This window comes from Pecten maximus, chromosome 3 (assembly GCF_902652985.1).
Source record: "Pecten maximus chromosome 3, xPecMax1.1, whole genome shotgun sequence".
Taxonomy (NCBI): Eukaryota; Metazoa; Mollusca; class Bivalvia; order Pectinida; family Pectinidae; genus Pecten; species Pecten maximus.
The window spans coordinates 37,449,872-37,465,651 of NC_047017.1; the positions used below are offsets into that span (position 1 = coordinate 37,449,872).

Consider the following 15,780-nt stretch of genomic DNA (forward strand, 5'->3'; position numbering starts at 1 on the left):
ATCTCTAGACCTCTTGGTTATTGAGAAGTTGAAAATGTCAATTATTTAGGAACAGACGACAATGGACAAAAGGCGTTTAGAATGGGCGAGGTGACCTAAAAATCCATAAAAATGAGCAAATAAATAAAAACATGATTGCATAGCAATGTTTGGAATTTTATTTTCGGTAAACATTTTAAAGTCTCTTGAGTAAATAGCACTTAAAAAATAATTAAAATATATTTAAACAATAACTATTTGGAAAACAACAATGTCCAGAAGCATAAAGTCCATAAAAAATATGGAATGGAAATAAAGGAAATATGGTAATGCAAGATATGTGGCATTTACTACATCTACCAGATAGCTTATATTTTATAGATATATCTTTAAAAACATTTACTACATCTAGTTATATCTTCAAAAACCTGTTCCTCCCTACGATATATAAAATTGTACCTAAACCCTACAACCTACATGTACTTCATCCCTCAGCTGCCTGTCTGACCTCCTCTACACAAACTTGTCCTTTCAGTATGGTATCCCCACTTAAATGTAGTATAATAGCCTCTTGATAGTTAAAGTCTACTAGAATGCCTGCTTAAGATGAGAGGAAGAAGGGTATCCACAAACATATCAGTTTCAAGGGCCCAAAACACTTAATTCAGCGAACACAAGTTAGTTTTTAAGATACTACAATACTCATTTTAGAAGATGTAAATTACAAGGAAGTAATGGGATGCTCAGACCTAAAACCATTGAGGAGGGGAGGGGCAATTGTAATTATTCAAGTTAAATGTTGCAATCTAAAACTGACAATTTGAACAAGAGCCTAGAGGGCCTGTATCGCTGACCTGGTTTCATGAGATATGAAAGAAGAATGATGCTCAAGTATATTTGTCACCGGTCTTGCTACTTGTATGTCAATATATCATAAGTATTTTATATGGGTACATGTACATTGATTTTATTGTAATTCTAAAAATGTGAGGTTTTTATGACAAAAAGTGCATTAATTCATGAAATGAAATTGACTTTTGGCCCAACCCCATAGGGATGCTACCACACAAATATGAGCAATATATATTTGCTTAGTTTCAAAGAAGTCAATTTAGCCAAATTGACCCCTTTTGGCCCTAACCTCTGCCCCAGGTGGGTCAGCCCCACCATTTGTACAATTTTTAATGCACACCCGATAAGGATGCTTTGGACCAGGTGAGCTAATAATATAAATAATTCTGACCTACCACGTAACACCTCTGGGAACTTGTCCAGGATTGATCGATGAACTAAGGGCCATGATTGCAAACAGTAAACATGGGAATATGATCTACCTCAGACAAGTTGAAAGTGGAAAAATGAAATAAAGTTTGTATCACAAACAAAATCATTACCACTAAGATCCAGTCTATTAGCTCAATAGCACTTTTGGGCATGGGGAACACTCTAGTTATTTTATATGTATGGAAAATTAAAATAGAAAATGTCAATTTTACAATTTATAACTACAGTAAGACATGGTTTGTGAGAGTAAACAGTATAATACTAGGTAAATATATGTAATACGATATAAATGAGTGATATCAAGACACTTTACAGTTTGAATCACCAGTAAAAAAAACTTAACTGCATAATAAATTAGAAATAAACATTTTCATAAAACAAATGTTTTCCAGTATTAAACTTTTGGATTTATAGCGGTTTTTGTTGCTCCAATATGACCTAGTTGGGGCATACTGTTTTACCCCAATTACATCCATCATTCCATCTATCCATCCACCAAGTTTTTTATGCCATTTTTGGGGGTCAAACTAAAGTGGGTGCAGGGCATTCATGTCGTACCAACACTGTTCTAGTTTGTTATGTGCTGGGGAAGGCACCAATTTACCCAACACATACGTCTGGTGTTCTCTTTTTATACACCATTTCTATTCTATACAGATACTGTAAATCAAATTATTTTTGCAGGTGATTAAATTTCACAATAATTAATGAGTCTTCAATTAAAATCTATGAATATTAAATCCACAGACAACCTGTATGTGGAGATGGTTTAATATGGTTTATTTTGTTTAACATCCTATTAACAGCCAGGGTCATTTAAGGACGTGCCAGGTTTTGGAGGTGGAGGAAAGCCAGATTACCCAGAGAAAAAACACCGACCTATGGTCAATACCAGGCAACTGCCCCATGTAGGTTTTAAACTCGCGTTACCCAGTGGTGGAGGGCTAGTGATAACATGTTGGGGCACTTTAACCACTCGGCCACCACAGCCCACTATGTATGTGGAGATCATTAAAGAAAGCAGCAAAAACAACTGATGCATTGTAAATGACTACTTGATACCATCTAACAGAACTTAACCTATGGGGGTAAATATATCGTCTAATCTAAATCACCATCGGGATTCCTAAAACTTAAAAGTCATTTTTCATTAGATATAAAGAATATTCCCTAAGCTGACTTCAAATTTTGATTTAAAAAAAATTGTCTCCACCAATCACAGATGCTGGTAGCCATCTTGATTTTTTTTATCTGGAAAATATCTTGGTAACCAGATTTATCACTAATTTCTGCCAATACCTTCAATATGCTGATAGTTTTTATGTTTCATTTCTGTGAAAACATCATTGTAAAAATGGATTTCATGAAGAAGCCTTTTAGTTGAGAAACCATCCAGGTTCACTTATCTTTCAAGGATGTAATGATCATTATCATTTTCACAAGTCAAACAAAAAATGTGGTTTACGGTAACAAAGAAAACAGTTAAAACTTTATATGAAGAATTGAATTATTTGCAGATAGGTATCAAGCACACTTTCTATATGTATAATGTATTGAGCAACATAATGCATCAGTATTATCACAAGAAATACTGTATATGGCACACAATCAACATTGGCTGTCCCTAATATACTTGTTTAATTACTGTATACAGCAACATCTTCAGGTAAAACCTATTGTGTTAGTTAATATGTAAATATTTCATTTTGAAAAAAAATAGATTTTTGAAAAGAGTAAACTGATGACCAACACTCTAAGACATTTTGTCAGAGAATGAGATCACTGCCCAGTTTCCGTTGATCAACCATTTTTCATCCTTAGTGTTGACGTCATCTGCCTGACCGTCCTTCAATCCCGTCACTGTGTCACTCTTGCACGTCCTTAGTGCACAAAGTGGAGCAGGATGGAAACCCCTCAAACTCACATGGAATGGGGTAGTAAATGGCCAGGCAAGATCGCCAACCAGCTTTCGGTAGTTCAAATCCCCCTTGAGAAAGATGAAATCACTTTTTGCCAGCCTTGCGTGGAGATCAGGACAACGTGATTCCATTTCATTGAATGGGAAAGACAAAGTCCAAAAGTCATCCACTGCAACTTGCCATGTTTTATCTTCTAAATATTGCTTCCATATACTGCCAAACTTAGACATGTATATACTATTTGAGGCACATAGTTGATTGATTGTCCAACTAAAATCATATGGAGTCACATCTGAAACAAACCATGGAAATGCTTTTACATGAAAACAGATCTTTGAAGCTAGGCCAAAAGAGATGAGAAATTCAGCAAAGCAGAGATCTGTCATCAATTCAAACCCTGCATTATCCAAAATGATGTCAACACAGGCAGGACGACCTTTGGTGACCTTGGTTCTTTGTAGGCATCCAAATACAGCTTCAGTATCATCTGTCAGGATGTTGGGTTCAAACTGGTGCAGCTGATCCAAAGGTGAGGAAGTTTGTGCAACGTCTTGACCTGCAGATATAGACAAGTCACACTTGTTTCCCCACAAAGATACCTGCAAGTGGAAAAAAATAAATCCATTTTAATCAAACTGTTATTTTAATCAGAAAAGAGTCTTTACAAAAAGTCCTAGGTTTAAATCATTTTCCTATCGTAAAGAACTGATAAAATGAAAATCTTAATTTAAGCCAACGTTTTTTTATAACAGAATGTCGGGTCTGAGGGAGGCAAGCAGTATGGCATCCTTCAGAAATCTTCTTGGAGTTATATATGATTTTTTTCACAGAAACATTGATGACTGGAAAAGCATGCTACCTTTTATAAGGATATCAAGAACTGTGAGTCACACTCGAGAAACACTGATTTTTCATTTTGGAACTAGCTGCAATCCACAGAACATATCTGGATATATTTTTTTGTCTGCACTGTACTTACTCTGAGAAAATTTTCAAACAGATGTTTCAAATCTAGCTGCTTTCCTGATTTAAATTCTCCTACAACATTGTGAAGGTATTCCATCAACACAAGTATAGCTTCTTGAGAATCACAAAATGATTTTTCCTTCTGATCACGGAAAACATCAAAATCTTTCAATGTTATGCTGAAAAGAAATAAAAGTGTGATTTAAATGCACATTTTAATATAGCATTATTGTTGGTAAAACAACCTGAATCTCAAGCACCAACTGCTTTAGAAAGTGAAAAAATAACAGGAGAATGTTAGTGTTTTATAATGTATACAACCAAATGAAGTTTGGTAATAATGTTTGGTACTAATATTTGATATTGTGTTTAATAATAACAATGTAAAACAAGAATGGATTGACAGTATTAATCTAAAATAAAAACTTCACTTTCACTTTAAGATATAATCACAAAACAATCTAATTTAAAGTCATTATGATAATGATATACAGTTTTTAATATAGTTGACCTTGAAAACAGGTCAAAATTGTTGATAGGAAGAAAGTTTTATAACATCCTATCCCAAGTATCTACTTGTCCAAGTTCCAAGCAGGTCAAGGTCATTTATATAAACAAGAGGCCAATGGGCCTGTTTTTAAACTAAGAATTCAACACACATGACCAGTATGCCCTTGAAGGTAGGTCAAGGTTATTCAATTGAACAAAATGTTCAGTCAAATCATGCCATGGTCCCAATATCATGACCCTTGGACTCTAGGTTGAGAAGAAGTTGTTTAAAGATTTTAGCCTATTTGACCCCTGTGACCTTGAAAGTAGGTCAAGGTCATTGATTTGAACAAACTTTGTAGCCCTTAATCCTAGAATGCTATTACCTGAATATCAGGATCTTGGCATCATGGTTAATAAGATAATGTAGTTCAAAGATTTTAACAAACTTGACTTGTGACCTTAGAAATAGGTCAAGATGATGATGCTGGAAAAAAGGTTTCATCTCAGGTGAACTTAAAACTGTAATAGCGCTCAAGCCGATGTCTCTTCTGGCTAAATATCAGGACTCATGTTTTTTTGAAACTTAAGAAGATTCTAACATATCTTAGCAATGTGGTCCAGTTCAGATTTGCACTGCTGGTCTGAATAACATTATTCAAATATCATCACTCTTGACCTTATGGATCTTCAGATAATATTGTTTGAAATGTATAGCATATCTGACCCAATTGACCTAGAAGTAGGCAAAGGTCATTTTTATGAGGAAACTTTATATCACGCCTCCCAAGGTACCAACTGACCAATACTCTGGATCTTCCAAAACTGAAAAAAGATTTTACAGATTTTTTCCAATTCTAGACCAAGTCACTGTAACCTTTGATCCTTAGTCAGAATTCAGCAGTAAATGTACACACTACTACATATATATATATATTTATCTCGGTACAACTATGACAGGGAATGTGTACTGTTGGTCTACATACAAATGTACCCAACAATCATTGCTCTATACCTTATGGATATTGAGATAATGTTGTATAACATTTTTGACCTTTGTTACCTTGAAAGCTGGTCAAAATAATTTGATGAGGATTCTTTTTAACATTCCATCCCTCCCTGATATACCTACTGGCCAAATATCACGACCCTCTTTCAGAACTGGACACAAAGACTCTCAATTCTTTCGATGAGAACCTGACAGACTGATGGATGGGTGGATGACAGATGTAGCATCATATTCATGCCATGTGAGCTACTAACCTATTTTCAAACAGTAGTGAATGTGCATGACAAAAGGAAACAATCACATGAAAATTTACCATAACTCTGCAGCCTCCTGAATCCTGCGATACATGTAGCATTCTACATATAACCATGGTGATTCAAACCAACTGGGAGGGGATCCCGTGTTGGCGATTAACTCCTTCAAGTGATCATTCCATACGCATACATCAGAGCGGCCATCTTTGATTGGAACTACAGGTTTGTCAGTTTGAACTTCATTCCGTAGCTTTGAAATACAGCCAGCAAGAGATTTGAGATCTTCGGTTCCTTCCTACATTAACAGAAAATATATTACAGGATAATGGTTAATGTTAATTATTTCCATAGGACAATAAGATGTATCAACTTGCCAGGTTTGTGTAATAAGATACACTTAAAAAAAAAGAAATGATATACATGTACCAAAATCACCTGTATAGTCACACAAAAATTTTTTTAGAATAAATTATTCCTAATAACGTATATTGTACTCGGAAAAATGGCTGAAATGGATGGAGAGGGGGGGGGGGGGTGTGTGTGTGTGTGTGTGTGTGGGGGGGGGGGGGGGGGGGGGGGGGTCAAATGCTTAAATGGATACCAAAAGAAGACCATGGAAAAAAGACTGACAATGGCCAATCTAGTTTGGTTGGAGCAAGAGTTCCAGGTAAGGTCAGGAATAATTTTGGAATTCTTATTTCTATCTTCTCCTTTTCCCACACCTGTATAGATTATTACCTTTACTTAATAAATTAGCAATGTTATTCAAGTTTCCTGCATCCAGACCAGCATTTTCTTATAATAATACATATACTTGTCATCAAGCATTTCAATCAAATATTTGTCATCAAGCATTTCAGTTTTCAATATAAATGTTGGCAAGTATAGATAATTCACCTCAGTCATTATGGTATTAATATCAAACTGATTTTTAGTTCTCATCATATGACCTTTACTGTAGTACAGTGTCTATCCATCTGTACATCAGTCGAGCGGTGTAAATTCAATTCACTTTAACATCTTTTTCTACATAAACAAGAGGCCTATGGCCATGATAATTGGAAAGAGTAAAGGGCATCCAAGTTTGTTCAAATAAATCACCTTGAGTCACTTTTCATGTCAAAGGGGTCAAACGTGTTGAAAAATTTAAGATTTTCTTTGAATAACCAAAACACACAAAATGATCTGAAATATACATGTAGGTAGTGTGGAAGGAAAATATGGAATCCACATAAATGATCTACACCAATAAATTCTCACAACAAAGTCTGTCTTCAAAATGTCTAGAACAATAACCTCTTCGGAGATTTATCAAATATTTATGACTTTGTCTGTTTCTGAAGTTACTGAAAGTAACATTATAGAAAGTGTGACAGGTGAGGTTTACATGTCCATTTGGCCTCCTGATTATCATCTTTAGCATGACAAAACTTAAAAAGTAAAATGTAACATACCTCACCATGTTCTTCTTTAATTTTCCCCTTTAACCTATAAACACTGTCTGCAATCTTGGACAAGATCACAGGTAGTCTATCTTTGATTGTAAGGTATGCGAAAGAACTGAAAATAAATGAACACAAAAATATTAATGAAAGCCTTCAAATTGTAGTTATATGAAACAAGATATCCAAGGGATCTTGCCACCCACCATTGTAGGATATTTATTTGATCCATGTCAGACCAATCCTTTCTATACTTTTCTCATCTTCTAGATCTGTTGTCATCTTAATTGGAATCAAGAGCAGTCTCCATACTATCTTAAAATTTGAAATGCCTGTCTGTCAGTCATTTTGTTTTCCAATCAGTCTCAAAACTGAACATGAAAAATTAGGGAAGAAATTAATAAAGGGAATCTACATATAAATTTAAATTGGAGAAAAACCACACAGATACGTACATTATATATAACTGTATATGGCATTTTCCGCAATATAGTGGTAGCAAGGATTGTTCATGGACGATCAACCACTGTATTTTAATAACCCACCATCTGATAAACTGGACATATATTTTTCATTTGTGTACCGTAAATCCTATGACTTTAATCATGAATATATACATGGGTTGTATATATCAGTTAGTACAAATGAACTAGACACATATAAGAAAGTTCTGTGACTCATGCATGGTTAGGTCCAATACACCTGTGATAGTTTTGTACCCACATTGACATGGTCTTGATTTTAGGACTATGCTATAGAAACTATATATTTTCTGTACATTTTTAGCACAGGGGCCCTGCTTCAGACTTTTGAGTAACATATGTAATATGTTGGAGCGGCTCCTGTATAGTAAAATGGGTTCACAACCACAACGCTATAAATTAAGTATATTCATATATATTCTGAAAACATATAAAAATTGCAGTTATTGATGTAAAAAATCATGCATTGATAACCTTGAGTTTTATAAGGTTTCAAAATGTATATGAATACTTAATTTATTGTATTCCGGTTGTTAATTACAATGTTACTCAAAATTCCGAAACCGAACCCCTGTGATATTTAGGTCGTAATCCAGTAGTCAATCGTGGGTTCTGATGTACTAAAAGTGCATTAGTAGCTGAACATTCATTTCGTCGATTACGAACTCATGTAATATGATTTACCAATTGTAGGCTTATTAAACATATTCTTGAAACCGAGCCCCTGTGGTACTGCTCGTACTGCAGAAGGCTACCTATAAGCATACGTCATCGCCATGATGATCGAGGTGAGATCCGGCTTGATGACACGCATTTTTTTAAAAGTCTTCTCAAATCGAGACATATTTAACAAATAAAAAGAAACGTCTAAAACACATCAATTTGAATTAAATAAGCTGAAATGGTGACATATAAACACACTTTTTATCCTTCGCTGAAAGGGGAGGCGCCTCCGCTGTTCCGCTCATTACTTCGACTAGCCCAGTTTGGGAGTTAACCTGTTCGGCAATTCGACGTATCTCTGACGCTTTTAAATTCTCTACTGTAATCCTTGTAAAACAAACATTCGGTACGCTATGATCAAACACGCCGGCTACTTCCTGTCTTACGATGTAAACAAACCAGCGTTGACTGTTGTGTATAGTTAATGTCCAAAAATGGAATTGACGACAAGGGTATTGCATGACTATCCACAATATATGGAAGAATGTGCAGATATTCTAAATGAAGAATGGCCAAGAAGTAAAGCGGCGAGGTGATGTATTTAACGAGGCATAAGCACACACTATGACACAGCATTAAAGTTCACACTTGACACAGGCTCCTGATACATGTACCCAATTATTACTGTTATACCGGAAGGAAAAAAACATTGGACGCAAAAAATTAAAATGCTTTCACCTACAACAGCTAGTTTGGAGCTAGTTACCCAAGTAATAAACGACACAGAAATACCTATATGCCTACAATATAAAGTCTTTCTGGCTTGATTCCAAGTCAGTGGCATAATATTCATACTGTGACAAACGTTGTTGTCAACATATTTGTAACCCTGGTAAAATACTAGCTGCAATATAACGCTCGGCTAGGGAGATCTTCTCTTTAGCTTGATCGGTTTAGCATAAGACTAGTAAGCCAGAGGTCCCAGGTTCGATCCCTAGCGGAGGCAGTGATTTAAATTAAAATAATCCTGTGCTCTGTTACATTGGAGCCCATGTAGGGACCCGGGAATGATACTCATCGCTGCTTGCGAAAGCATCGCTGTTACCCCTGGAAACTTGAGGACGAGTTCTTTCCTGGAGGGGGAGTATGTAACCCTGGTAAAATACTAGCCGCAATATAACGCTCGGCTAGAGAGATCTTCTCTTTAGCTCGATCGGTTGAGCGTAAGACTAGTAAGCTAGAGGTCCTGGGTTCAATCTCTAGCGGAGGCAGTGATTTAAATTTAAATAATCTTGTGCTCTGTTACATATTAAATTGGACTCAGCCAGTGGCCACGTTTCACGGGACGAATAGTTATATATCGAAATAACGAATCAAAGGCCTGTGTGTTACTTAAAATAATGTGTATTCAGTAAAACATGTATGAGTACAATGTCATAAGCATGGGCGCAATAGGATATGGACAGGCTCAGTCTGCCTGAATAAAGGCAGATGATTTACAAAGAAAACTCTGTGACGACTTGACTTCACACTATTACGCACGTTACGACTTGACTTCACACTGTTACGTTAAAGAACACAAGACATCTCGACTATATAGATTGACATCTCTCTCTCGTGACCAGACATTCCGACCCACACACACGCTAACAATAAACAGGTACCCGAGCCGGTTATCCAGGTGTGACGGCTAAATATAGAACGCCTCACCTAGAGAGCGGCATGCGCACATGTAAACGACAATAAATAAAGGCACTCGTTCACTCACATAAACACACGTATCTATACAGACATACACAGTCTAATAATTACATGTCATACATAATTAAAAGCTAACTACGTGACACTACATATAATATTTGAGAAGGAAATTACAAAAAATGTATTTTTAATGTGGTTTGAGTTTCCTATGACTTGCTTATTTCTGAAAGCGTAAAGCCATTGGTTCAATAGACGAATGGCAGTCAGCGGTTTGATATGTAATTAAAAGGAAGTGATATGTATGACAAATGTGAATCATTGGCTGTGAACAATGGACGGACAATTTCTGATAAATGGTCCTTGATAGCTGTGATAACATAACTGTGGACAACCAACAAACAAATCATGATGCATAGCTTTTGTCCAGAACTAATTTATATGTATATTATCATAGCTAATATTAATCACGTGTGACTGTGTCACATCACATAATTGCCTCCGCTTATGTATTAAATTTTCCAGGCTGAGCTATTAGATAATATGCAGTAGTGTTAACAATTTTTTACATAAATATGACCTTGGCCTACATTTAAGACTTGACATATTGTATTTGGCCATGGGCAGGTACCTGGTAGAGAATTCTAGAAAGTTTCTCAAATGACTTACCTTGAACTAATTGTACCGGTACCTTCATTTGGTCTAGAGCAATGATACTTTTGAATGTTATGTTATAATGTAGATTAGCAGTATGAATATTTTTCTTTCACAACAGTGAGATAAAGGATCAACTGAGTGCTAGCAAAGATTAATATTGGTGAAAATCAACTTCTTAAATCAGTTCATGAATATCCTTAGGCATACAATATTCACCTTATAAGTGCACTATGTGTGTACGGAAACAAATTTCCTTTCAAAATGTGAGTGGAAAAAAGTAACTTTTGTTTTTGCTTTTTTTCATTTACATATCTTTATGTTGAAAAAGAAATCTACAATCTCTGGTTAAAGATTAGTGAAGTATGAAACTTTTTATATGTTTCAATTTGATCCACACCCGTCCTCTTTTCTTGAAAAAAAAGGGCCTATTTACAGTTACAGATGCACTTATTAAGTCAAATATGGTACATATACTTGGTCAATTGGTACTTCAGCTGCTGTGTTATGACATTTCCATAAATAATTGATATGGATAGTCTTTAATCCCTCGAAGCTCATACAATTATATGTTAAAAAATCGATAAAGCATTACCTAAATAGTCTCAAAGTCTACTCAGTTGTCATCACCCCAAACTGTTTATGTTCAATTCAGGCTGCACAGTCTACAAAAGTCAAATGAGAAGTTCCCAGTTTGTCTAGTACTTGTCAACAAAGAGAAAGGAGAAGAACTATTGTTGGGTCACAGCAAACTGTCCATCGTGTATGGAAAGGAGAGCTGTTGTCTTATAGAATCAGGTAAGAATATACATATACATGTTTGTGTATATGTCATTGCTGAATGGTACATTATAAAAAATCCTACATTTGTGCACAAAATACTACAATTGACAAATTAACACAAAAAAACATATTTTCTGTTGCTTGATTTAAATTTATGAAAAATAAAGACCAGAAGTTTACTAACTGATAATATTTGTGTACACATATGAAACTAGAAAATCTTTTCCCTTTAAATGACAGTTTGTGTGAGGAAGAAACTAAGAGGGAAAGGATATGGGAGAGTTATCATGCAAGAGTCAGAAAAATATGCCACAAGGTTTGTAGTGTTCTTTTAAAAAGTATATCTGCTGTATTCATATATTGCATGCAATCTATCTATCACCTATTAGCATCAACCAACATTTTTTTCTGAAGTATTTGAAAAAAACTACTATACTTGTAAATTGTTAATGTTTCAACTTGGTTTGAGTCACCTGTACTTCTCTACATTGTTTTATGTGTCTGTTTGAAGGTGACCTGTATTGATGTGACTGTCGGAAGGTGACCTGTATTGATGTGACTGTCAGAAGATGACCTGTATTCATGTGACTGTCAGAAGATGACCTGTATTGATGTGACTGTCAGAAGGTGACCTGTATTCATGTGACTGCCAGAAGGTGACCTGTATTTATGTGACTGTCGGAAGGTGACCTGTATTCATGTGACTGTCAGAAGGTGACCTGTATTCATGTGACTGTCAGAAGGTGACCTGTATTCATGTGACTTGGAAGGTGACCTGTATTTATGTGACTGGTGGAAGGTGACCTGTATTGATGTGACTGGCGGAAGGTGACTTGTATTTGTGACTGTTGGACGGTGACCTGTATCTATTTCATGTTACTGTTGGACGGTGACCTGAATTTATGTGACTGTTTAAAGGTCATTTTTATTGATGTGACTGTCAGAAGGCTACATGTATTTATGTCATGTGACTGTCAGAAGGTTACATGTATTTATGTCATGTGACTGTTTGAAGGTGACCTGTATTTATGTCATGTGACTGTTTGAAGGTTACATGTATTTATGTCATGTGACTGTTTGAAGGTTACATGTATTTATGTCATGTGACTGTTTGAAGGTGACCTGTATTTATGTCATGTGACTGTAAGAAGGTGACCTGTATTTGTGTGGCTGTTTAAAAGTTATCTGTATTGATGTGACTATTGGAAAGTGACCTGTATTTGTGTGACTTGAAAGGTGACCTGGTTTTAAGCGACTTGGAAGGTGACTGTATTTATACCTTGTTTTACACGATCTTTTACAGTCGGGGCTACCACACCATGTACCTGACTACACATGATAAGCAGGATTTCTATAAACACCTGAACTACACCTTCTGTGAGGCAGTCATCAGCTTTGGTGCTGATCCTAAACTTATACCAGAACATTTAGTAAGGTTCAATGTTTTCTTCTGTTGTTTTATTGAGATCTACAAATGTATTTTGGGAAGGAAGAGTCACACTGTATATAATCTTAATGACTTAGTACTATGCATTTCATATGATAATTTGTGACACTGTTTGGTCATTGGCGAGTCAAAATTCTAAATACATTTGTATGTATGCTATATTGGATGTGACAAACATATATTTTTATGTCTTAATTAATAAAATATAATCTGAATGGCAGCTAAATGTATTTTCTACGTAAATCATATAAACATCTTAGTTTGGTTTGTATTGATCATACTAATGTTAACCAAGGAATGCAATCCTGGTTTAAGATAAATTTAATTACATTTTATCAAAAGAACTGTATACATGTACACATATTTTTAATCATATACCCGGTAATTTATGTTGATGAAAGGATTGGAATATTGATATAAATTTTTCTAGATTTATTGCCAATAACTAAATCAATCTGATAAAAATTCATATACAATTGTATTCAATATGATTATATCATTAAAGAGATGTATATTTTAATCAGATTGATACCTTGACGTGAGGATAATACAGAGGATTGAGACTACTTTGATAAGAACTGGAGGCCATAGTATGATTTTAATATTAGAATATCTCTTTGTAATTCAGATAAAACAGCTGACAGCTGCAACCTTGAGACCTCAGGAAAAGGAGCGGGAATCTTCAGACAAACAGAACAGTATAATTCTACCCCCACCTGCCAAATCAACCCAAGATGGACCCTCCCCAAAATCATCAACTGCTCCACCATGTCCACCTCTTACACACAGCACTGCCCCATTAGCTCCACCCAATCTTACTGTTCCACCACCTCCCCCACCACCACCACAACCCATTTCACAGGACAAAACATCTAATCAGGGAAAACCAGAGATAGTGAAATGGGACCCTAGACACATATCATGGATGAGGAAGGATCTCAGTTGATACAGCAAGGTGCCGATGGCATTTATAGAGCTGTACTGCTGCAGAGTATCGGATATGACCCTTCAAACCACTTTAGTCCTGTGTAAAACTTCAGTCTTATGTAAAGGGAGTTCCAACACTGAGGTATGAGTACACCTGTTGTGTTACAAGTATATTACTGCAGAATTGAACTAAGTTTAACTATATAAATAACATCAGATTCACTGCTGTCCCATTCATGGCATCCCTTTCCTGAAGTCCACTGTCATTCTACATGTATTTATGGAATTAAGATCAGGTTTATAATCAGATTGGTGCAATAATTTAACACTTTATACATCCAAGATTTAACTATCCAGTTTGATAATGCTGAAATACATGTACAGTGGATTATTTCCTGGAAAATGCTATTTTGTTAAGATTTCATAAGTGTTACAAGAAACAATTTGTTCTTGAGATATATTTAACATACCAATCTCAAACTGATCTGATGTCAGAGATCTGTGCATGGTACTGTTCCGAATGACCAGTTCTTAAAACATGTTTCATCGTAAAGCTGAAAGTTCTTTTTGTACTCTAGATATACTCTTTTCTTAACCTAAGTGTGAACAAAGATAAATTGATAGCTTGATATAGAAGTCTCACTTGATTCAAGTCTTGCCTCTGATATTGTGTGAAGATCAGGATTACCTACATGTACAGTATATGGTTTACCAGATACTTAGCATTTATGGATATAAATGTCTGGTAAAAAAGTGATTAAAGGGACATCACGGTAAAAACGTTGTTATTTTCATTGAATGTACGTGTTTTGATCCTTTCCAGTTATGTTTCTGTGCTATCCCAATATTCGCAGTCGATCCTTATGTTCAGCTTGACCACTCGATTTAGTTGAGAATCCCCCTCTAAATTTAGCGTGGAAATCATTTTTAAATCATCACGTGACTGTTTTGAAATCGAGGCATTTTCATTTGTAAACACAAACACAAGATAGTTTACAAGTCGAAATATTCTATCTGGGTTAGTTTGATAACGATATCATAGGGTGGTTTAAATGTTAAATAACACGTTCTGTATATATATTCCGGCACAAATATTTATGTGTATATAAGTGTAAACACTGTACATATAGCATAGTGACAGTAGCGATGTACTGGTTCAGACTGTATAAATATTCCCGAGTTTGTGTAAATATTACCGAGTTTGTTATGGCCTACTATCCATCCTGCAATCAAGAAGAATACGAGCAGCGTCCGTATTACTGCTGTTTTCATGTTTGAACTGTTCCAATCTATTGTACTGTTTCCCCAGTGTAATTCTGGAATTTTCTTTGACCCATTTGGCCATTATTCTCTTTATTGCACAAGCTGTTATCGTTTTCAACTGCAGTCGATTCACGTTGGAAGCCATTTTCGTTTTCATGTGTTTTAATTTGTGCGCATGTATTTTATCGTGCAAGTCACAAAATTTACATATCCAAAGTATCGATCAACGAATTGTGATAACCTTTTTATAATTAATAATTGATATTTTTAATGTACATAATTGTCATCAAATTCGAATGGTTATTGTTCATAAGTTGTTTTTTTTAAAAGATATACCAAATAATATAAAAAATACAAAATAAAAATTGGTTTACCTTGATGTCCCTTTAAAAAGTTCACTGCATTGTATATAGTTTGCAATCATGGGAATTTTCAATATAAATCTGGGAAGATATCAACAAGCTGTATCAACATTGAATTTGTGTGTCCGTGTCAAATTCTACCTGATTGATTGAAATACA

General features: G+C 35.3%; 2 protein-coding genes across 2 annotated transcripts; one reads left to right on the forward strand and one right to left on the reverse strand.

Annotated features, from left to right (window-relative positions):
- Positions 1–144: 144 nt before the first annotated feature.
- On the reverse strand, positions 145–8,893 carry LOC117324072 (damage-control phosphatase ARMT1-like). The gene is made up of 5 exons (XM_033879701.1): positions 8,746–8,893; positions 7,355–7,460; positions 5,960–6,195; positions 4,162–4,327; positions 145–3,781 (listed from the first exon to the last, which is right to left on the reverse strand). The coding sequence occupies exons 1-5, from the start codon at positions 8,790–8,792 to the stop codon at positions 3,017–3,019; spliced, it is 1,320 nt and encodes a 439-aa protein (XP_033735592.1). The 5' UTR covers positions 8,793–8,893; the 3' UTR covers positions 145–3,016.
- Positions 8,874–14,776, forward strand: LOC117324074 (N-alpha-acetyltransferase 80-like). The gene is made up of 5 exons (XM_033879703.1): positions 8,874–9,079; positions 11,495–11,637; positions 11,863–11,938; positions 12,926–13,052; positions 13,698–14,776. The coding sequence occupies exons 1-5, from the start codon at positions 8,982–8,984 to the stop codon at positions 14,013–14,015; spliced, it is 762 nt and encodes a 253-aa protein (XP_033735594.1). The 5' UTR covers positions 8,874–8,981; the 3' UTR covers positions 14,016–14,776.
- Positions 14,777–15,780: the final 1,004 nt, after the last annotated feature.